General features: G+C 40.9%; 2 protein-coding genes across 2 annotated transcripts in view; both read right to left on the bottom strand.

The window, feature by feature from the left end:
• LOC131246269 (uncharacterized) overlaps positions 1-23,543 on the bottom strand; it is a 50,511-nt gene that overhangs the window by 12,361 nt on the left and 14,607 nt on the right. The window contains exon 3 of the mRNA XM_058246209.1: positions 14,106-14,274. Coding sequence (XP_058102192.1) covers positions 14,106-14,274 — 169 coding nt within the window. The remainder of the gene's footprint in view (positions 1-14,105; positions 14,275-23,543) is intronic.
• LOC131248776 (nuclear transcription factor Y subunit A-1-like) lies at positions 3,806-4,511 on the bottom strand. Its single transcript, XM_058249234.1, has 2 exons — positions 4,357-4,511; positions 3,806-4,205 (listed from the first exon to the last, which is right to left on the bottom strand). Exons 1-2 carry the CDS (start codon positions 4,384-4,386, stop codon positions 3,894-3,896), a joined length of 342 nt encoding a protein of 113 aa, XP_058105217.1. The 5' UTR covers positions 4,387-4,511; the 3' UTR covers positions 3,806-3,893.

The raw sequence follows: 23,543 nt of genomic DNA, 5'->3' as shown, positions 1-23,543 counted from the left end.
TTACATTCTGCAAAAATACTTGCCTGAAAACTCTGCAAGATGATCTGTATATGCTACATTGACGAAAGGCTCATGGTCTCAAGATGATCAAAGCTAGTTCATATGCATTTCCTGAAGAACGTTGTGTTCACATGTAAATAAAATTTCCAACGTTTGATTTGTAACTTACAAGAAATGTCATTTCCCTTTCCCTCACATTTCTTGAAAAAAGAAATGCCCCTTTTCATTTCCTTCCCATGCTTAAGAAACTTAATTTCCAAAGAAATTGGCAAGGAGAGAAAGTGACCCCCCTCTCTCTACGAAGTGCCCCCACATCATAGCCACATGTACTGTTGACCATCTTCAAGTGCCCCAATATGCAAACTGTCCACTTCAAGTGCCCAACAAGTGCCCATGTGCCACATGTGCAACCTTGTCCACCATCTATCTCCAAACGCATGCATGTTCCAATGTGCGACATATGCATCATAAGCCACCATCCATGTTCAAGTGCATAAATGTGCCAATGCGCCATATGTGCCACATGCATCCATCTTAAAGTGCCATACATGTGCCAATGTGCCACATATACCACCATCCACCTTCAAGTGCCCCATCTGTCAATGTGTCCCACGCCCTAGTGTGCCACATGTGCCACCATCATCATCAAGCGCCACAACCTATGCTAATGTGCCCTGTGGTACTGTGCCAATACATGTGTTGTCATCCATCTTCAATTGCTCCACATGTACCAGTGTGCCAAAGTGCGACATGTGCAACATGTGCCACCAAGCATCTTCAAGCACCCTCATGTGCAACACGTTCAACTGTCCATCTTTAAGAAGCCCACATATGACAATGTGATATATGCCACAATCTTCCATGCCACATGTGCCACCTTAGTAACTTACATCTTCAAGTAATATTTTCACGAAAATTTACTTTCTTGCGAACGGATTTGGAAATGGAGGAAAAGTTTTCAAGAAAATCTTATTGAAGAACAATTAAGGGAAACAACTTCTCCTTCCAATAGTTTCTTGTAAATAGTATTTTTCAAGAAACATCCTTTCATCCATTTTTCCTATGATTCCAAACAGGCCCTAAAGAAAATTTGAAACAAGCATAATGGAAAACCCATCCTAAATAGATAATTGAACAAACTGTGAAGTGCAGCAGCAACATATTTGATGAGGGAGTGAGGAAGTTTTTTTTCATAACATTGGCAAGTATAAATGGCATGGAAGTAGGAGCGGGGGCAGGAGTCTAAAGCGTGATTTGAAGTGGGAGCAACACCCGGTTAGAAGGATCATGCAACTAAGTCCTAATATTCCTTTTAAAAAGGAAACAAGAATCCTAAAATTCCCAACAAGCAAATTTCTACTCAAAGGCTCACTCCCCTGTTTGTTCTTATATATTGTACAATGTTTTAAATAGCTAAGTTACGTACTGTGTAGCTTACACTGCGTACCGTAGGTTAGCCCCAACACCACATAGCTTGTCAAAATAGCTGAAGTTGCATGTAGCCTACGCTACACAATAATTTGCATACACTCCACGCTACACTCTATGTAGCTCACATTGCAAGTTATTTTTCGCTACAACATTAAAATCAATTAATGTTTTCAGTGATTTGTTACATTTTTCTATTTTCGATAAAAAATTACTAAACCTTTTCAATGCTTTTAGTAAAATAATACAAGTAACAGTATTAAATCAGCCTCATTGCTCTTTCTTTACCTTTATACTTAATCATTGCCTTTTCCTATTACTTTAGGTTGCCTTTAATTGCACCAAGTATCATGAAATTTTGTTAAATTTCATTATAATCAGTCTAATTTGGTGCAAAATCTCATGAATTGGTGCAACCAACGGCAACTTTAATTAAAAATCTACGTGTAGCTTATGCCACATGCTACTAGCTTACGCCTCACACTTCAAAGGGGTGAACACTTTGCTGCATGCTATTTGCTATTTAACACACTGATATTGTAAATAGGGGAGCCACTGGAGGTGGTGCCATGATGAAATTGCCCGATGCACAATCATTCGGACCCCTTCTCTCCTCCATCAATGCCTATTCGTAAGCTAAAAACCACTACAAGAAAAAGGGGTTTTAGCCTCGGTTCAAAACTGTAGCTAAATAGGTTAAAAACTGAGGCTAAAGCCTTTAGCCTCAGTTTTGCCTCGGTTATCCAAACCGGGGTTGAAACCCCGGTGGCTAAAGGCTTTAGCCTCAATTTTAGCAACCGAGGCTAAATTGACTTTTATAGCCTCAGTTCTTCAAGTGAGGCTAAAATCCTTTTTAGCTTCAATTTTCTCGAAATGAGGCCAAATCAAAATTTTAGCCTCCATTATTTTCAACTGAGACTAAATCCAAATTTTAACCTCAATTGCCTCCAACCGAAGCTAAATCTATTTTTAACCTCGGTTCTCAACAACCGAGGCTAAAGCCTTTAGCCATAGGAGTTATAGTCTCAGTTTAGGTAACTAAGGCAAAACTGAGATTAAAGATAGATTTAGCCTTTGTTGACATCAATTGAGGCTAAAATCAATTTCTAACATCATTTATCAATAATCGAGCCTAAATCATTTATTTTAACCCATTCATAAACCTATGCATATTCAATGGCCATTGATCAAATGGCTTGCATTTTTGTTCTCATAAGGTAACAACTCATGGAGAAAAATATGAGAATCACACCGACTTTTCAAATTGAAATTTTAGTTTCTATTTGGAATAGAAATCTGGAAAAAAAAAGAAAAGAAAAAGAATTCAACAACTGAAGCTTTGATCAACCGTCATCACTAGATTCTACTTCAGATTGCTAGATCTTGACTGCAACAACTGAAGCCTCTGGTCCATCTCAGAGAAATCAACCAACATGATGGAGCTGTAGTTGGGAGAGATCTGGTGCGTCATCGGCAGTGGAAGCTTTCCTCTGCCAACAGCCATAATCACAGGATCGATGAATTCAACATCAACATAGCAGCTATTTCCAGCAACTTATTGTTGCAGATTCAAATTAGCTAACTACCAAGGAACGATACTGTGCAGCTGAACCTGCCACAAGAAGGAATATAAGCATCCACAACAATCAGAAAAAAGATCTTACCAGCAAGAAAATAAAAAAGGAAAATAAAAAATAGATGGTAGCAAAACTGCAAGAATTTGAGCCAGTAGATCAATGGTAGACAGGGTGCATTTCAACATTGAGGTCTCAGATTTGAACCTTGCTTACCTGCCAATCAACAAAAACAAAAGAAAAGAAAAAGATTTTAAAAAAATAACTTGAAACTGCCAATGACATATCCATGATTTGGATCACTGAAACATGGGTATCAGTTGCACAAAGTGAAACCTGGAGTATACTACATATCCTGTGGTTGTTGATAGTCCAGGTCCTCTGTGATCGTACCCTTAATTTGTATCCAACCGATTGTTCTAACCAAAAAGCAAAAAATCATCATCATAGTCCTGTGACTCCTGTCCCACAATTTAAAGCTGGCTAGAGGTTGGTATTGAAATCCCTTCATCCAAGTTTTTTTATTTTTTATTTTTTTAATTTTTTTTAAAGGCAACAGATGTATAAATGGATTCCAAGGAAAGGAAAACATACACAAACATATTAGCTGGGTACAGATTGGTATTGAGAATCCTCCGAAACCTACTCTGTTGATCACTGACAATATCAAAACTGCCCTTCATCCATCAAAGATTGAGGAAATCAAGACAAAAACTGTTTTTCTCTTTTATCTTTGTTTGACCACTAAAGGTTTGGTTTGAGGAAAAAAAAAAAAACAACTTTTGGTTTCCGAGAGGTGCCTTTTATTAGAAAATGGTTTAGGGATGGTCTTTTGTAACTATAGAGATCTTTGAATGGTTGTCTTTAGGTATAGAGCGTGACCTCCTATGACTACATCTCAAAGTGGATGATCTTGGATGTGTTACATGTCGGCATGTAGAAGACAGGTTTTTGGCGCTTAAAGATGGACCAATTGGAAACAGCATTGCTCTTTATAAGGAACTCACAAAAAAGGAGAAGTTTGTACAGGAAATGTACCTTTCTGTTCTTGAGTGATTTATTTTCTGATTCAGCTTTTGCACGCAACTGCCGACGCCGCAAGATACCGTGATATTGCTTTGCATTGACATACACAGGCTCTTCAATTGCATCTGATGGCAATGGCACCCCAGCTTGCTGCATCCCGAACAAATGAGGGGGGATCTGAAACCAGTCATGAGTGAAGAAACACCAAATTCATATTAAAAACAAAGCACCAATTTCATGATCAATGGCACACGTCTGTATAGGTCTAGAACTGGAGGAAATGACAGAAAATAATATTAAAACATGGCATTGTAGATGAGTGACGTACTGGAGCTTGTCCACCGTAAGCTGCCATCATGCCGGCATAATAGGGATGTGGATACGCATATGCTGTTTGAGCCTGCAAACAAAGTTATATTTCCAATAATGTAGTCCAAACAACAACATCTTTGATTATATAAATCTCCGGTTCTCACATTAATATATGGATAGCTAATATTAAGACCATTTCCCACATTTTTTTTTCTTGTAGAACTTCTAAATCGATGCACAGTTTAGAACCAGAATGAATTAACTTCTAAAAGATTGAATACAACTTCCATAATCCAAATTTATGCCAACTACAAAAATCATCTCAGAACTAACCAATCCGATGGTGCGAGTTTCTAAGGGCCTGTTTGGATATGCTGGAATATCGTTTGTTATTTGTAAATTACTTGTAAACGCCATTTCCATTTCCCTCCAATTCCTGGAAAGTGCACCATTTTCATTTCCTTGCTCATACTTACGAAACATAATTTCCATGAAATTGGGGAAAAGGAGAGGAAACAACCCTTTCCACAAACTTCCCCATAGCCACGTGTGCCAACAGCCATCTCCAAGTGCCCACGTTTGCAACTGTCCATTTCTTATGTGCCAATGTGCCACACATGCAACATGTACCACCATCCATCTTAAAGCATTGTGCATTTGCAATGTGCCACATGTGCAACAACCCATCTTGTTGCTAATGGCGGTAGTTCACAGTTGATGCATGTGGTGATAGGTACTTCTATAGATACAGAAATTAAATGACCAACTTTATAGAAGCGAAGACTTGAATGAGGTAGCATCTCTATATGGAGAGTAGAGAGGATTAACACACCTTATTTGCTAGCTGTACAAGGCACTTCTCTAGAGAAGAATGCAGAGCAACCCTTTGCTCATTTATGGCATCTCCCAATTTTGGTAATCCAACGGAGCACAGGAAGCATTTGCCCAAGTATCTCATCAGGTCATTTATTGCACCAACTATAGCTACCATATCGAAAAAGAACAAAGTCTTTTGGAGTTCGTTTCAAAATGAGATCCCGCACACAGCCTCCAACAAGGTAAACGTCATATCCTGCACCAAAAGCCTTTAGAATTGCAAGGAGGATGATATGAAGATACTACAGACACTGAAGTCAATGATTCAGAAAATCAAAACACAATGAAAGACTAAATTCAAACCCGATGCCTTATCAAGAAACAACATGGACTTGAAGAGTTTTTTATTTGAAACAACATATATTTATATCATTCAGAACAATTAAAAGAAATTTAAATTCATTGCTACCCAATTCACTAGTACACTTGTTGGAAGAGCCTCTTTTTCTGGAAGAGCCCAATATGTCAGCATATGCATAATTACCTGTCTTTGATTAACGTATCCATGTGCAAAACCCAACATATCCAAGGATTTGAAATCCTCCTTTTAATACTCTAGCTGCATTTGGCACTTGGTACTCAGGCACTCAGCATTCTGCATGTGGCATATGTTAGCTCAAAGAAAAGGGGAAAAAACCAACATAAAAGGAAGCCATGATAAGTCACGTTAGAAACACATTCCCATTTTCAATCATTACATTCTCATGAAGTATGGTATATTTCAGGAGAAGAGGTGCGAATGCATACCCAACAGGCAGAGGTATCGAAACAGGACCTGAGAATTCTCCGGGCCCTGCTATTTTCAGGTTAGAACCAAACAGTATATTGCACTGGGTCAAGAATGAGACAGTGCAGAAAGGCCGGACGAAATAGAAGGCATATATCAAACCAATTCAAGGCAGCACAAGGAGCAAGTTAGCAGCATAGTTTAAAAACCAACTGAAGACTCACTCAGATGAGACTTTAGATGCTCAACTTGGCATTTAATAATTATGCTATAATAGTGTTGCCAAAAAAAAAAAAAAACTGTATTTATAATATAAAATTAGCATTTACAAACAAAACACTAACATGCAGTGCACTAGTTTGAACTTCACGCTCTCTCAGTATGAGTTTAAGGGATTAAACCAACCCCCCCTAAATTCCATTATTTTGAAATTTTGGATTCAAACAATGTGGCCTCTCATTTCCCTTCCCCTCCTTGATTGTCAATCGTTTTGTTTACCAGACAAATGTTTGGCAAGCCAGCCAATCATTTGATCTTAAACAGAGGCAAGTTGTTTTACTTAATGCAAACAGTATCACAGTAGGCTCAAGTTCTCCACCATGGTTTCAAGACCCAGAGACTCAGAACGACTCATTCAACCCTTAATGCACGTACCAGAAACAAATGATAGATACCCAAATCTTGTCAATTTCTAGTTTCAACAATCTTACATTCAAGTACACACAAACTACCATTTCAGTATGTGGTTGATCCTGGACCTAGACACATTTGCTTATATCCTCAAAAGTATATGTAAGCTTTTATTCAAACTCAACACAATATCTAAAAACATCCCTTTGAATATGACAAAATGAGATGTACATCAGAGAAAATAAACTGCAGATCCATGTGAGAAATTTCCAAAAAGACCCATAAATAACAAACAAACTATTCGAGAATAAGCAGCAAAACCATACGTACCTCGAAGCTGCCCCTCCCGCCCCATCTGCTGAAGGTTGTAAACATAATTGACAATCTTCTTTTGTTCAACTTCACTAAAAACACAGGTGTGAAGCTCAAGCCCCTGCAGAGTGTTAACTGGCTTCCCATTTATCCTCTCAATGAAAATAAAATCCTTTTTCCTTCTAACTTGTGAAAAACGAATCTGTTCCCTCTCTTCTCTTGTCAAACTGGATCCATTTTGCACTTCCGAATGATGAGCTAATTGACTGTCTGCTGATGATCCCTCACTGAAATCATCTCCAAGATATTGTTCAGAAACCGAATATTGGCTGCTTGCAGCAGGTGAGAAATTGCGGGTATGCCTCCACCTTGTAGACGACTCAGAATTTGGAGTTCTTGTTGAGCTTCCTTGGGAGTTCACCTTATAACCATTAGTTGATGAAATGGATCTTTTATCAGGAGAAGACCAGTCCGAGTCTACGGAACAAAAATCCGCCGAACTCTCAGCATTATCATTTGATAATTCCAGTTCACTGATTTTTCCTATGACAAATCAAAGGTAAAATAGGATTGATTAATGCCAATTCAGATGCAGCAAAATTCAGATAAAATCAAACAATTATTTAATCAAAACTAATTGAGAAATATTATGCATGACTTGGGTGTCCCCTAAACAAAAATAATAGATGGTCTAAAGAAACTTTACAAAAGTCAGCACACCCAACATTCGCACTTGGCCTGCCTCATAAGTTGGCAGGCCTGATTTCTGCACCAGGTCATCCGCATGGTAAGGCCCACATCATGCATGGTTCAGATATCCCACAAATGGGCCATGTTGGCACATATGCCATGTGAAAAGGTCTGTGTGGACTGTGGAGAGGGGTGTGCAGGGATAGCAAATCTCCATGGACACAAGTCTTAACACAGAAGAGGAATAATAGGATCTTTCTCATCAGCAAAGATGCAGTTTGCTGACATGCATGATCATGTAAATATGGGACAATAGTTAGGTGATGAAGGCCATTGATCTAATAGGCCTCACCTTCGATTCAGAATTTCCAGAAAATGCCCAGATTTTGAAGATTTCAAACCCTTTAATTTTTTTTATTTTTTTTAAAAATTGAACCATTGTTGTACTTCTTCACAATGCCTATTTGGAAGTATGGAGCTCCTCCAAATATTCCAGAATTTGCCTGGCTAGCAGGGCGATATGGTATTCTCACTACAGAAAATCTTCGAAAGAGGTCAATGATCCTCCCTAATGTGTGCTTATTGCGTATGGATGCCGAGGAGTCAATTGACCATTTGTTCATCCATTGCTCTTTTGCAAAGGTGGTGTGGTCTGCTATTCTTCAATCCACAAGCATCTGTTGTGGTATGCCTATCTCTATCAAGGCCCAATTCAGTATTTTGCAAGACTTAGGTGGTGGATCTCTCAGTCACCCTACATGGAGATTGGCCCTGTTTGCAAGTGTTTGGTCACTTTGGTTGGAAAGAAACAACTGTTGCTTCTACAATCAGTGTCGTTCACTTGGTAGTGTCTTAACTTAGGTCTTTTTGTATATTTTAAAGTGTCAACCTGAGCTCCAGGTTTGGGTGTCTTGTTGGGGGGTTGCTCTATATTTTCTTTTTTCTTGGTTTTCTTCTTTTCTGTTTTTGTTTCCACCCTATTTCTACTTTTTGTTGTTTTGCTCTTTTTGGCCCTAATAAGTTTGTTGCATCCTTCAAAAAAAAAAAATTTATATGGATTTTAACCACAAATCAGGAAGTCCTCGTCACCCATCCATGTTAGGGACAATTAAATCAATGGTTGGATGCTAGATATATGGCCCCACATGTACGGGAACCCTGTAGGCCAGTGGACATCAGCAAGCGGTATATTTGGCGATGAGTAAAACACTGCAATTCTACCATAGAGAATCCAACACTTCCTGGTAGCAACTGTTTTCACACCTTCTCCCTTTGACACAAGAACTCTTTTTTCAACCTCCTGTAATTCACCAGTACCCCTCCAACCTGGTTTCTACTTCTGATGGTACAATCTAACATTCGAAAACTAGAGAACCATTTGGTTATGGACTGCGGTTGATTTTATTGGCATTCATCCATTGGAATTCAGTTAGATTTACCAAAGCAAATATATTGGCATCAAGAAAACCCAATAACTTAAACATTCAAGAGTGAAATAAAATCATACAAATAGCAGAAATTCAAATGGATATTCCCAAATTACTCACAATCTGCAGCTTGATTGTCTTCCCATCAAGCTCGACAGTCCTAATGTTCTGAAGATTAGACAAATAATACAAAAATAAATCACATCACCAAAATGTGTCTGTATCGTGTATATTTATGCATGGCATGAGTTGGGTAGGTGTGTTTGTATGTATAGATAGATAGATATGGAAACAGACAAAAATAATACAAAAATAAAACATATCACCAAAAAACAGAGTCAAAACAGTAAGGAAATGGAAGATTTCAATTTGCAGAGCAGCACAACAACTAGAAATTTGGCACAACTCTAGGAAGAAAACCGGGGAAAAAAACAGCTGGGAAGATAGATAAATCTAAGATCTACAATGTTAATTAAAAATAGATCACTCCTGTCATGCTACGGCTAGTTATCCACAACCGCTCCCAAATGCAAAATTATCTAAATTGAAGATGAATCACATCCATCTCCAATGAGGATTATTTTCTGCTAGCAGAGGGAAGTGGTATGCAAGAAGTGCATGCTCCTAAAAAACATAATACATAACAGATCTTTCTCTATTCTCCTAATCTGATCAAATTTGAGATCGAGAGAAAAGGAGCGGAAGGAGCGAAATGAAAAGAATTAAGCTTACCTTGAACTGATTTGGATCTGGATCTGAATCTGAATGATAAGGAGGTCTTCTAGCAGCTCTCCTTCTTCCAATCGAGAGAGAGAGAGAGAGAGAGAGAGAGAGAGAGAGAGAGAGAGAGAGAGAGAGAATGGATTTGGATCTAGATCTGAATGATAAGGTCTTCTAGCAGCTTGAAAACTTGCGAAAAGAATCAAAATCTGCAAACAAGGAAATCATAAAGGTCTTCTTTATGGGAATCTGACAGAATTCCACAAAAAACAAAGGAAAAATCTCTACATTCCTCTCTAAACCAGATGATCTAGGGTTCTCGATCGAGAAAAAACAGAAAACAGCAAAGAAATTCCAAAAAAATCACGAAAAATGAAATTGAGAGCTAGAACATCCGATCTTCGACGAGATTTAACGAGAAAATGCGGGAACAAGAGCAATACCGACCTGCACGTCTGATAAACGAGAATTCCGAAGCTCCTTTTGCCATCAATCGACGAAATGGTTGGAACTGAAGAAAGAAATGGCGATTTCCGAGCAAAAATCAAGAGAAATGAGGGTTTTATGAGACTTGCTTGGACTCGCTAAGAGATCTTTTGGCCGAAAAGCCAGTGGGAGGAATGGGGGCTTGCTTTTGTAGCTGGACTTTACCGAAAATAACGAAAATGCCACTATAACTCTAGAAAGTCGAAATTACCCTTGCTACTTTGTGATATTGGCCTCAGTATTCACTAACCGAGGCAAAAAGGCTTGGCCGGCCCATGAAGCAAAGAGCTCAGTAGGGCCCATCATGACATGGCATCCGCTCCATCCATCTCTTATGACATATTATTTTAGAATGGGACCCAAAATAGTAAGCTGATTCAACACTCTAATGGGTCATAATACATGGATTAGTGATGATGGGACCATTTACCTTTGAAATCTTACCGTGGTCCACCGTGATGAGTTCGGTAGCCTCAAGAAGGCTTCAATGATAGACGTCTTCGTGAAATAATTTTTCGGCCCACTTCCATAAATGAGTTTCCAAAAATGATGGACAGACTTTTAGCCTCGGTTACTAACCAACCGAGGCAAAATGATAGACTTTTGGCCTCAGTTACTCACCAACCGAGGCAAAAGGGTAGATATTTGGCTTCAGTTGTTCACCAACAGAGGCAAAAGGGCAGAGTTTTAGCCTCGGTTGCTCACCAACTGAGGCAAAAGGGCAAACTTTTGGCCTCAGTTTCTCACCAATCGAGGCAAAAATTGCTGACTTTTGGCCAGACAAAAGGGTAGACTTTTGGCCTTAGTTTTCAATAACTGAGGCAAAAAGGTATGCTTTTGGCCTCAGTTTTCAATAACCGAAGCAAAATGACATACTTTTAGCTTTAGTTGCTCACCAACCGAGGCAAAATGGTAGACTTTTGGCCTCAGTTTCTCACCAATTGAGGCAAAAGGGCAGACTTTTAACCTCAGTTGCTCACCAACCGAGGCAAAAGGGCAGACTTTTAGCCTCAGTTGCTCACCAACCGAGGCAAAATGACAGACTTTTAGCCTCAGTTTCTCACCAACCGAGGCAAAAGGGCAGACTTTTAGCCTCAGTTTCTCAACAACCGAGGCAAAAAGGCAGACTTTTAGCCTCGGTTGCTCACCAACCGAGGCAAAAGGGCAGACTTTTGGCTTCAGTTTCTCACCAACCGAGGCAAAAGAGCAGACTTTTGGCTCAATTTCTCATCAACCGAGCCAAAAGGGCAGACTTTTGGCCTCAGTTCTCAACAACCGAGGCAAAAGGGCAGACTTTTAACGTCAGTTGCTCACCAACCGAGACAAAAGGGTAGACTTTTGGCCTCAGTTACTCACCAACTGAGGAAAAATGGCAGACTTTTGGCCTCAGTTCTCAACAATCGAGGCAAAAAGGGTAGACTTTTGGTCTCAGTTGCTCACCAACCGAGACAAAAGGGCAGACTTTTAGCCTCAGTTTCTCACCAACCGAGGCAATAGGGAAGAGTTTTGACCTCAGTTTCTCATCAACCGAGGCAAAAAGTGAATTTTTAACCTCAGTTCCTTTACAACTGAGGCTAAAAACCATATTTAGCCTCCTTTTTTTGAACCGAGGCTAAAAAAATGAGGCTGAAGGCCTACTTTCTTGTAGTGAACCTTCTTTGGATGGATGTGACTTATATTTAGAGAAACTAAAAGTATCCATCATATGCTATGTTGGTCCGGTTATGGGGTATGGACGTAGATGCCGGGTCTAGGTATGATTCTGGGTGTGGAACTTGCTTGAACCACAAATCTCAGGCATGTGGATATGACTATATATTCAATGCTTTCGTATTCTTATGATTAACACAAATTTATCACATTTATTCATTAATTTTTGGGGTTTTTTCATATTCATACGTCCATTATAGGGTATTTGCAAATACCCACATAAGAATATTGAGTTTGCCAATAACCATAGTGTTAATTAGCCGTTATTGCAAATGCCCACATTCCATTAGTCTTTCACAACTTTTGTAAGCAACCATTACAAAATGACGAGAATGCCCACATGAAACATAACACAATTCTTCTTTGTTTGACAAACATAAACCCGTCAATTTATGGGTTAAAAAAAATTTATAAAATTGTCCTCATTCTACTGAGAAAACCAAAATATGGATGGCTAGGATTCTCCAATCTTGGAGGTTTTGGTACATGGTTCATCCTCCATGGGACCAAAGATCAACGGCTTTCTCACTAAATCATTTCTCGTTGATACGAGGACTCAACCTAGATGAACAAAACCCAGATTTTCATACTAGTTGATTCTATCAGATTGACAGTGAGGATTGTGTGGATGGACTCCACAAATCTAGTGGGAGAGAGAACAAAAAATAAAACCATAAACAAGAAGAGAAAAAATCCCTTGCATTTAAACATTACTTTTTTTCTTATTCTTCTTCTCTTTGTTCTTTTTCTTCCTTCTATTCTTCCTCTGTGTGTGTGCGTGTGCGTGTGCGCACGCATGTGTGTGTGTGTGTGCGAGCGCATGCGTGTATGTGGAGAGAGAGAGAGAGAGAGAGAGAGAGAGAGCAGTTTTTTTGTTTGAGTTGCAGAGAGAGAGAGACAGTGGGTAATGTCGTCCTTTTTAAAATATGACACAAGTTAAACACACGTTAGAAAAGACTAACAGAATGTAGGTATTTACGATCATCATGAATTAACAATGTGATTATATGTGAGCTTAATATTTTTCTTTCAAAAACCCCTTAAATTTTAGTTTTGTAATCCCTTTTTTTTTTTTGGATACTTTTGATATAAAACATTTGGGGACAACTCAGCCACATCTGACACAGATCCCAAATCAATACCATGTTGTGCCATATTTGACATGGGTACCCTGATTGGTCCATATACCATAGATTATATGGATAATGCCAATACCTGACGATTACAGTAGTAACTTTATATAATGTTAATAACCTATCAGGGTAGTCAGCTACCACTCCAAACAAGGGGTTAGCAGAATGTGTGAAACATACCATGTCTGAACAAAAGGACAATCAAGGTTCTGAGCTCTTGATGGAATAAACAGTTTGCACGACACAACATATTGAAGCAGAACACCTAGAAATCATCATTTGAAACTGCCAATGTCACACCCATAATGACCAGCTACGGATATCAATAGAAATACAGGATAGAACGCTACATGTTTGGAAATGTAGGACTATGGTACAGTTATGGTATGTCATCAACTATGTTAATGCCACGAGATAATTGCCAGGAATTGCAAAAGTAGATGTAACAGGAGACTTCCCAAACCATATTGTACAAGCAGCCCCATTTTTCCCGCCAACTTGTAATGCAAATAGGGCATCTGAATCTTGTGAAGGATGCATCACACCACGAAGATCACCTGACTGTAAAATCAGAGCCATTCACTCATTAGGTGGGCCGCACCTATACACGGGTCAGATGATCGGCTATCCACAGATTCTGATAGTGCAGCTGGCTTATGGGTAGACAGGCCTAATTTTTTTTCCCCAGGAGAACTTCATGGCTTGGTCCACCTTTTGCACAGCTCACATTTCCGACACCAGTGACACATAAATGGGAGAGATGGGCCTCTATGCGAATGTTCACATCCATTGCCTTTGCTGTATTTCTGTGTGTATATGGGATCCTATATGAAACCTATGTGACCATATGAGAATAAAAAACAACCGAGTACTCCTGCGTTTGGGATTTAGGACCACAAATTTCTAGGAAGGATAAGATGCTTTGATGGAATAAGTTAAAAAGGGTAAAATCTAAAACGGTCTGGCAACGGAAAACAATCCAAGGCAGATTGTGATAGAAATTCTATTTGGCATGCATATATTGGTGCTAGTTGTACCATGAAAACATACAGACCTTTGCCAGCTTTATTTTTGTTTCCATAACGCAACTCAAAGCATGCCACTTCCTCTAGTTTCTTGCAAGGGTCGCATATCCGCACTGGTGAATCACCTTGCCCACGTAAAACCATTCTCTGCTGGGTGCAACTGTTGCAAAACAAGCCTCCACATCTGCGACAATGATGCTAGATCCAAAAACCAAAAAAATAAAAAAGGGAAAAAGAGTGAGATGCATGGATGTAACACTTCAAAATTAATCTGATGAATATTTCAAATCATGAAAAAGGAAGTCCAATTGGCTCTTAAGAGAAGTAATAGTCCTGTTTTCTAAAAATCAGTTTCAGAGTGCTACTCGTACAAAGGTAAAAATTCATTCTGACCACTATGCCAGAAACAAGAAACTACAGCCGTAAGTTGTCTGGCAAAATACTCATTAATACTCGGACATGAGAAGCCAGACACAGGTACCCGTAATGCATATCTAGGTACTCTAATGCCAACTAATCATCGTTAGAGTATACACGCGGGTCAAGGAAACCCTAGCTTTGATACCATGTAGAAGAGAAGAAATTTTTGGGAAATTGAGAATTTTTTTATTAAAACATAAGCAAACCCTAATACAAGAAAATGTATAGTGTTCTGAGGGAGCACCACATACAATATATAGCAAAAGAGAAAAAAGAAACAACATAAACTAACAATAACAATGCTCATAGACAGGATGCCAAGAACAAGATATTGCAACTATAGTATAAACATCCATCCATTCGCCGCAATTTCTGTTAGCCATCCATTGGTTTCATAGATATGCATAGGTTGAGAAAACCTCACATGTTACAGCTTAAGAGTCAGTCATATACTTCAACATGAACCCTTGGTTAATTGGCTCATAACTGAGGCTAAAAGACACAATATGGTCCACGTCTACACTCGAAGAACACACTACATGCAGGGGAAAGGAACTATAAACCTCAGGCACAGGATGTTGGAATATTTAGTTGAATTAAATAGACTATTAAAAATCCAGAACCAAAAAAGGAAAATAAATTTTGAGAAAGAAGAACTTATTGAATGAGTCGAGGCGTGACTGAGTCACTCGGCTTGAAATCGAATTTGCTTCCCTTGGACAGCGTCCCAAGTGCAACAGGTTCCCAGAGCAATCGACCTCCAGGATACAACGACTATGACCCGGTCCCAGCGGTGCACTCACTGTACACGGGCTCGAACCACTTGCAGTTTAATCCGAAAGTGCTGAGTTGACTCAGTGATGAACTCAGTAGAAAATTGCTTAAAACCGAATATCAGAGAGCGTTTTATAAGAGAAGATTTTTTCGCATATTAAAACTGGAATCGATAGTCTTTATATAGACTCCGAAGTGGTGCATAAGCACCCTTTACAAAAGGTTAGGTCCGTTGGGTTTAAACCCAATAGGTGCGACCAACCGGAAGGGACGCATCTCTCTGGTTTAAAACGAAAAGGCGCAAGTGCGAGTACACTCCCGCACATACAGTCCTGCGAGTACCCATACACACACCCACGCGAGTATACACACACCGCACCCGCGCCCAGCCCGTCCCGTTGCGTCGCGCACGGACTCGGACTCGGACTCGGCGCGCGCGCGCGTGTGTGGTTAATGGCATAGATTAGAGCTATTGGCATAGCCCCCCCATAGGACCAAATTCACATGCCCCCTGAAAGGGGCTCAAGCCCTAAGCAAAAATACTATCTTATATACAAGATAGTTTACCTTTTCAAATCCGATGTGGGACAAAACCCACAACACAAAAATACTACAACTTTTCAAAATTGGAGGGAAATTACCGAAAATTTGAAAATTCAAATTTTAATGCTATTTTAAAACAAAATACAACACAGGAAGCAAATGCACCATGCTTCAACAGGCACACCGAAATATGAGTTCCATCATGATTATAAATACAAAGGATTTTGGCCACCAAACCAGCAAGAGATATGATTTAGTTTTAATTGGGGAATGATCACCTACAACCCACTGTATGTGACTTTCAGATGCAAATCAGCTTGTGTGCCAACATTTACGGGTCTAGGACATCCGAGCCATGGAAAAAAAAAAAAAAAAAAACAGGTCAGGCTGGTCCATGCATCGGATGGTTCACACTACAAAAAACAGTGGATGGTCCAAATCAACCTTGCCAACATTCTGATTTAAGGTACACGCATAGGACATCCCCGCCAACATAAGGTAGCGTAGGCCCACCATTAAGATGACCTGACACACAAAATCAGGCTTGTTCGCTCTAATTGGGTGACTGTGTACGAGAACAAGCAATGACTTAAACATACCCACCAACTTTCTGATTCAGAAAATTAAATCATATCCACCAACATTCTGATTCAGCAAAGGCGTGCGACTCACCTGCTGAGTGGATGACCTGATTTTTGCACCAGGTGATCTTCATGGTGACACCCACCTTATGCACGGTCAGATCAAACAAATTATAGAAGGATAAAGATAAGAGCCAATATGTAAACTGTCACCGCTGTTACATGATACGGTGGGAGAATTGGTTCGTTATGAAAAAGTGGCTCATATCAGCTGATAGGGACTGACACGCGCCGTATCAGCACTGTTATAAGGACGATACGTCCTTTACAGGCTAACAAGGTCATGAAGAGCCCATTTTGAAATTTTCTCTTGTTTTCTCATTTCTTTCTTCAATTTCAATTAGGAAGGAAGCTTATAAACTAATTTTAAACCGAGTCAAGGCCTATTTTGAGAAACAAAACACAAAATTTTAGTAGGATCCAATGAATCGAAGCAGAGAGGACCATTTTGGAAAATATAATAAGTAAAACATCAATTTTTCCCATTTATTTCCATCTTCTTTTGTTGTATTTAATCTAGTGCACCCAAATCCACCAAATATATATATATATATATATATATATATATATAGAGAGAGAGAGAGAGAGAGAGAGAGAGAGAGAGAGAGAGAGAGCAAGTCTGCCATGCCCTGAATCCGGTACCCAACACACGTGCCATGTCCCGAATTCAATGCACAATGGGGAATTTTGAGTAAAATTATTATTATTATTATTATTTGTTTGTTTGGGCATATCCAAGCAGTAATTTTGTAATCTCTACACCAGGCAAAATAAAAATTCCATTTCCATTATATAATATTTACAAATTCCATTTCCATTACATACAAATTCCATTTCCATTATATAATATTTACAAAACCGGCAAGTACACCACATAAGAAGCAACAAAATAGCAGAATATCCAAAGCATGCTACTCAGATCTCCCACCATGGCCTTAAAAATACAACAGGAAAGGTATGAGCTAAAAGCACAATGAGTACATCTCCCATGTGTGAGCTAAAATACAACAGGATCCTCACATTTTTTGAATTTTTACCAATAATATTCAATATTTTTCCACAAAAATGGCCATTACAAGGCTGTATTGGCTGATAAAAGGGCCATATCAGCTGATGTGGCCTGTAACATATCGGCCAGCAAGGCAGATGCTGTTATGTAATACTTCAGTATGAGTGACTCCAAACCTAGCATCAGAAATAAAGCAGAAATAACACCATGGAGAGAAAGAAGGACAGAACCAGAATAATTTCATCTAAAGAGAATCAGAAAACAAACTGGCATTTTCAATACATAAAACTTCAGTACCCCTTACCATCTAATTTTAAGAAAAACTAAGTTTCCTGATAGTATTGCAATGTATTTAGCAACTTACTAAACTACCTTAAACTCCAAAGGAAATAAGACAACGATATCCCAACAGAAATTGCAATGGTTTTAGCAATATTTTAAACTGCCTCAAATTCCAAGCCCACCAAATGCATGTCTATGTCATAAAAGTCTACCCAAGTAACACAACCTACATAGGCTATACGACTACCTCATCCAATAGTTAAATTCCTAAAGGCATAACACTTTGAGTTTTAATTCTACCATTCATAATTCATCATGAACTGCTAAAACACAAACAGTTTGTTATAATCTCTCTAAAACAAACAATACATAGAAACCTACATTCACACACACACACACACACACACAAAAGGAAAGAAAGAAAAAGAAAAAAGAAAAAGAAAAAAGAAAAAGAAAAAAAGAAGAAGAAAGAAGCATAATCATCCAGTCCTTCCCATCTTAGTAACTTGATTGAAACGAATGAAAATTAGGAGATATGAGAACGTGGATTCTTAATCCAACAAGGACGAGATCAGTGTTCTTTAAAATTTAGAAGATTCCTCTCTCAATGGCCATATCATAAAAATAAATTTTAGACGAACATGTGCACAAATTCTGAATTAGCATGTATTACATTAAGAGGACTACTACTACTGTAATATGCACCCCCATGTTTTCCATGAAGCACCAACAAAAACACATACTCCATACATGTACACACGACACATGTATAGTAATCGACGCTGTTGATTTCGTCCACCACAATGTGGATGGCCATGGACCAGAAATCAAGCAGATCAAAAATAGAAGCCACCCAATCATTGTCCTACAAATGGGCAGCTAACATGTAGTAGAAAGACGATATCAGTCAACACTCAATGAGCAAAGATCATGACAATATATAAAGCGAAAAATAGATTTTATTGATAGAATGACCACTTTGAGTGGACAAATATTCTTAGGGTCCATCTGGGTATGGATCCTATAGGATCCTACTAAATTGGAATTAAACCTTAGTCTGATTTTGGTAGGCCCTGCATCTAGAATCCTAAGTGGATGGCATGGGGCCCGCTAAAATTGGGATTCTGCTTGATCCTGATTATGCGGGATCCCCTCCCAAATGGACCCTTAAACTACTAAGTTAATTTCAATTTTCAACTATTCTCCTAATCCCTTATTTCTAAAATCTAACCATAAACCAATAATTGGAGTGTATCTAGATTTTGAAATTCAAATAAACTAATTTCAATCCTTACATAGCAGCCCAACATGCATCTAATTATTCTTATCTCATTAATCAACCAATCTCTCAAGATACATGACAGTCCCGGATAGTTATTCCATTTTAAAATATCCTCAGTATTATTTCTCCACTTAAGAAAATTCCTGACAGTCTGCTCCCAATGGAAACAACCTTCCCCTTAAGGTTGCCTCTACCCTCCCAAGTCTCATACAGTGTCTTATATTATCTTTGTTTTTCTCTTCTTTGAATTCATTAATTTGCCTGACTCCTCACTAATGAAACGCGCATGCAGTAATAAAATTTCCAATATCTTACAGATCTATTATTTCCAAGACTGAATATAAGGCATCAAAAGTTGAAAAAGTTTGTTTTCCATCAAGCCATCCTTGGACATTATTCTAATCAATCATCATCATTTAAGCCCTATCCCAACTAATTGGGGTCGGCCACATGAATCCTTTTCCAATGTCATCATGTTCGGATTCATCTTGGAAGTTCTAACATAGTTTAGCTTATTCTAATCATTAAGTTCTATATTTAGCCGACCCCAATTAATTGGATAAAGCTTGGATAGTCATGATGATCCTTGAACACTAATCAAATCATTAAGTTCTGATATGGGGAAATCTGGGCTGAGCCAATGAGGGCCAACTCGGGCAAACCGAACCGATGAGTAAAACCACGGAAGGACAGTGCTATATCAGGGCCGGCTACACCTCCAGACTACGGTTCCACAACTAGGGTTCTGGAAGAGAGGTAGGCTAGGCTCCCCGGGCGACCTGAGACCCCATCCGAAGAACTACGGCCCTGGATCGGCTGACTTGGGTTCTCATCCGAAGAACTACGGCCCTAGATTGGTCGACCTGGGTCCTCATCCGAAGAACTATGGCCCTGGATCGGCCAACTTGGGTTCTCATTCGAAGAACTACAGCGCTGGAGCGGCCAACCCGAGTTCTCATCCGAAGAACTATGGCCCTGCATCGGCCGACCCGAGCTCTCATCTGAAGAACTACGACCCTGGATTGGCCGACCCGAGCCCTATCTCTAGCCGTTGGACCAGAGACCGAGTATAAGATGAGCATTCCTAGCAGACTCCGACTATGGGCTTGGAAAGGTTGAATCGGAGGTCCGAGTAAGGTTACTCTCACTTTGGGCTCGGGAATCCGAGTTGTGAGGCTAGCCCGGATAGGAACTCGGTCGAAGATCACATACAGAGCTCAGCCCAATAAGGCATATGAGAGAATAATCTGGAACACGATCTAAATGATAATGGCCGATATCTCCACGCGTGCAATGCCCGCTTGATGGAGAAGATCGTGCTGAGTTTAACGGCATCGACCCTCTCGATCCACAGGTATAAATACTAGGGAAACCCATTGCAACAGGTACGCAATATCTCGCACCCCCACTCTACTCTACATAACTTAGACCCAGTTTCCCTAGCCAGACTTTGGCATCGGAGGGTCCCCTGCTTGAACCAAAGTCTCCTTTGTTTACTGTTCTGTGCAGGACCAGGGTTCGTCCCAAGCACTTAGGGCTCGTCGGAGGGGGGTCTAGATTCTTGCAACAACATTTTGGCACCGGCTATGGGAATTTGAATAAAAAGACTAGAAAGCTTACCAGCAATGGCGAAAGGAAAGAAGAAAGCACTTCCAGTGGCAAGTACGGAGTCCGAGCCGAACGGGCAACCCCGCACAGAATGCGACGACTCGGGCCCCAACCTATGTATCGGTGACCTCGGCACTAGCTTCGACTGACCTTCGCCACGAGATAGAGCTGAGAAGGGGCAAGACACCCGAGGTCGAAGCCCCTCGAAAGACTGTTGTTGAGAACCGGAACCCTTGGGAAGCCCAACTCGAGGAACTTAGGAGTTAGATTAAGACTCTGCAGCGGAAACAGCCAACCCCGACCACGACTGCAGTGCAAGCAATGATGGAAGAGATCGAACCTCCATTCACCTCGGACATTATGAATGAGGTGATGCCCCCGAGGTTCAGGATGCCTCCCATCATTCAGTACTCGGGGTCTGGGGACCCTACAGAGCACGTTGAGTTCTACCGATCATGGATGCAGATCCAGTCAGCTTCGAAAGCAATGATGTGTCGAGCCTTCTCAATAACTCTAGCCGGGGCCGCAAGGAATTGGTATCAACAGCTGAAGCCGGGGTCGATCTGCACCTTCGTCGAGCTCAGCAGATTATTCTTGACCCAGTTCATCGTGGGCAAGAAGAGTCGGAAGCTGTCGACTCACCTACCTACACTAAAGCAGGGGAGCAGAGAGTTGCTAAAGGACTTTATCTCTTGCTTTAATGAGGAAGCTCTCTAAGTGGATGACTATGATGATAAAATGGCATTGTCCGCCATGATTAGCGGACTCAAGGAAGGAAAGTTCCTCTTTTCCATGGGGAAGAATCTACCGACCACCCTGGCCGAGCTCAGAAGTACACAAACGCTGAAGAATTCTTCAGCTCACGTAAAAATGTCCAAGCCGCATAACATTCGTCTAGAGGGAAGAGGCCGAGGGATGATGAGCCACAGTCGACTAACAAGAGATCGGATGACAGAACCTCTCAAGATCGAAGGCCGAGCAGCAAGCCCGAGAGCAAGTTCAGCTCATATACTCCTCTCAACACGTCTTTGGAACAGATCCTATTGGACATCCGAGATCAAAGACTACTGCATTGGCCGAGTTGCATGAAGACAAACGCCGGCTAACAAGATAAGCGCAAGTATTGTCGCTTTCATCGCGATCATGGGCACAACATCAGCGACTGTGTTGATCTAAAAGAAGAAATCGAGACCCTCATCCGCAAGGGTCACTTGCGTCAATACCTGAAGGAAGAGAAACCAGCTCAAAAGGATGATCAGTCGAGTAGGGCCACAGAAGAAGCTGCAGAGATCCGAACGATCTATGGCGGTCCCTCCAGAAGTGACCATTCGAATAGGGCAAAGCCTATTCCTGGAGTTCCGACCCCGAGCACTACGTCCACTTGGCAGAAAGGCTGAGGAAAGAGCTCCGAGTAAGCCCTAGCAACCTTACATTCACAAAGGACGACGCGCGTGAAATCTAGCATCCTCATGATGACGCCCTAGTGGTGACTATGATAATAGCCAACCACAAAGTCTACCGTATCCTAGTTAACATGGGAAGCTCGGCCGATATAATCCACTCTGAGGCATTCGACAAGATGGGAATCGATAGGTCACACCTCTGACCCGTGAAGACCCCACTGCACGGATTTGCCAGAGATAAGGTTATCTCCGAAGGTGCTATTTCCCTCCCAGTCATGGCGGGAGAAGGGCAGAACCAAGTGACTCTGCTAGTGGACTTCCTGATTGTGAATGTGCCATCAGTCCACAACATCATATTGGGTCGCCCGTCCCTTAACGCAATGAGGGTGGTTGTATCTACTTATCATCTGATGATAAAATTCCCCGCGGAAGGGGGGGTCGGGTATGTCCGAGGATACTAGCGAGAGGCGTGGAGATGCTACTCGATGGCAGTAAGGAAGGGTTCAACAAAGCAAGCCCTTACCATAAATGTACTTGACTCTAGAGACCCTGCGGAAGACTCCTTCACAGAGGATCTAGTGCCCGTCCAGCTCGAGGAGGCCGATTCGAGCAGAACTGTTCAGCTCGGATCGTCACTGAATGCCGAGCAACGAGCTCAAATGCTAGTCTTCCTGCGAGAACACAAGGACGTCTTTGCATGGTCACATGAAGACATGTCAGGCATCCCTCCGGAATTAATGGTTCACAGGTTGAACATGGATCTCGAGCACAAACCAGTGAAGCAGAAGAGGAGAGTGTTCGAGCCCGAGAGATACACAGCTATAGCCGACGACGTATCAAAACTCCTCAGTGTCGGTTTCATCAAAGAAATTCACTACCCAGACTGGATTGCGAATGTGGTCCTCGCTAAGAAGGCTAATGGAAAGTGGCGTGTTTGTGTAGATTACTCTGATCTGAACAAAGCATGCCCCAAGGATAGCTTCCCATTACCTCGGATCGATTAGCTGGTTGATAGCACAGCTAGCCACGAGCGGCTCTCCTTCCTTAACGCTTACTCCGGGTACAATCAGATCGTGATGTACCCCTCAGACGGGCAGAAGACGACCTTCGTTACAGACAAAGGATTTTACTGTTACCAGGTCATGCCATTCGGCCTGAAGAATGTTGGGGCGACATTCAAAGATTGGTAAACCGGATGTTTGCTCGACAGATTAGTCAGACCATGGAGGTCTACATTGACAACATGCTCGTTAAAAGTATCAGAGCATCCGACCACATCACGGACCTCGGAGAAACCTTCTCAGTCCTCCGAGAGTATCGCATGAAATTGAACCTCGCCAAGTGTGCCTTCGGTGTAGGCTCAGGCAAGTTCCTCGGGTTTCAAGTCAGTCAGAGAGGTATCGAGGCGAATCCCGACAAGATCAAGGCATTGCTCAACATGAGCTCACCGCGGATGATGAAAGAAATTCAGTGCCTCACGGGACGAGTAGCCATGCTCGGACGGT

Source organism: Magnolia sinica, chromosome 1 (assembly GCF_029962835.1).
Source record: "Magnolia sinica isolate HGM2019 chromosome 1, MsV1, whole genome shotgun sequence".
Lineage (NCBI taxonomy): Eukaryota > Viridiplantae > Streptophyta > Magnoliopsida > Magnoliales > Magnoliaceae > Magnolia > Magnolia sinica.
The sequence above is the reverse complement of the archived record's forward strand: the minus strand, read 5'-3'. Positions and strand labels throughout refer to the sequence as shown.

Excerpts from the sequence above, each read along its gene's own strand:
- LOC131248776 (XM_058249234.1), bottom strand. The coding sequence starts at position 4,386 with ATGATGGCAGCTTACGGTGGACAAGCTCCA. Across the intron at positions 4,206-4,356 it reads CTTACGGTGGACAAGCTCCA|ATCCCCCCTCATTTGTTCGG; the intron begins GTACGTCACTCA and ends GACTGGTTTCAG.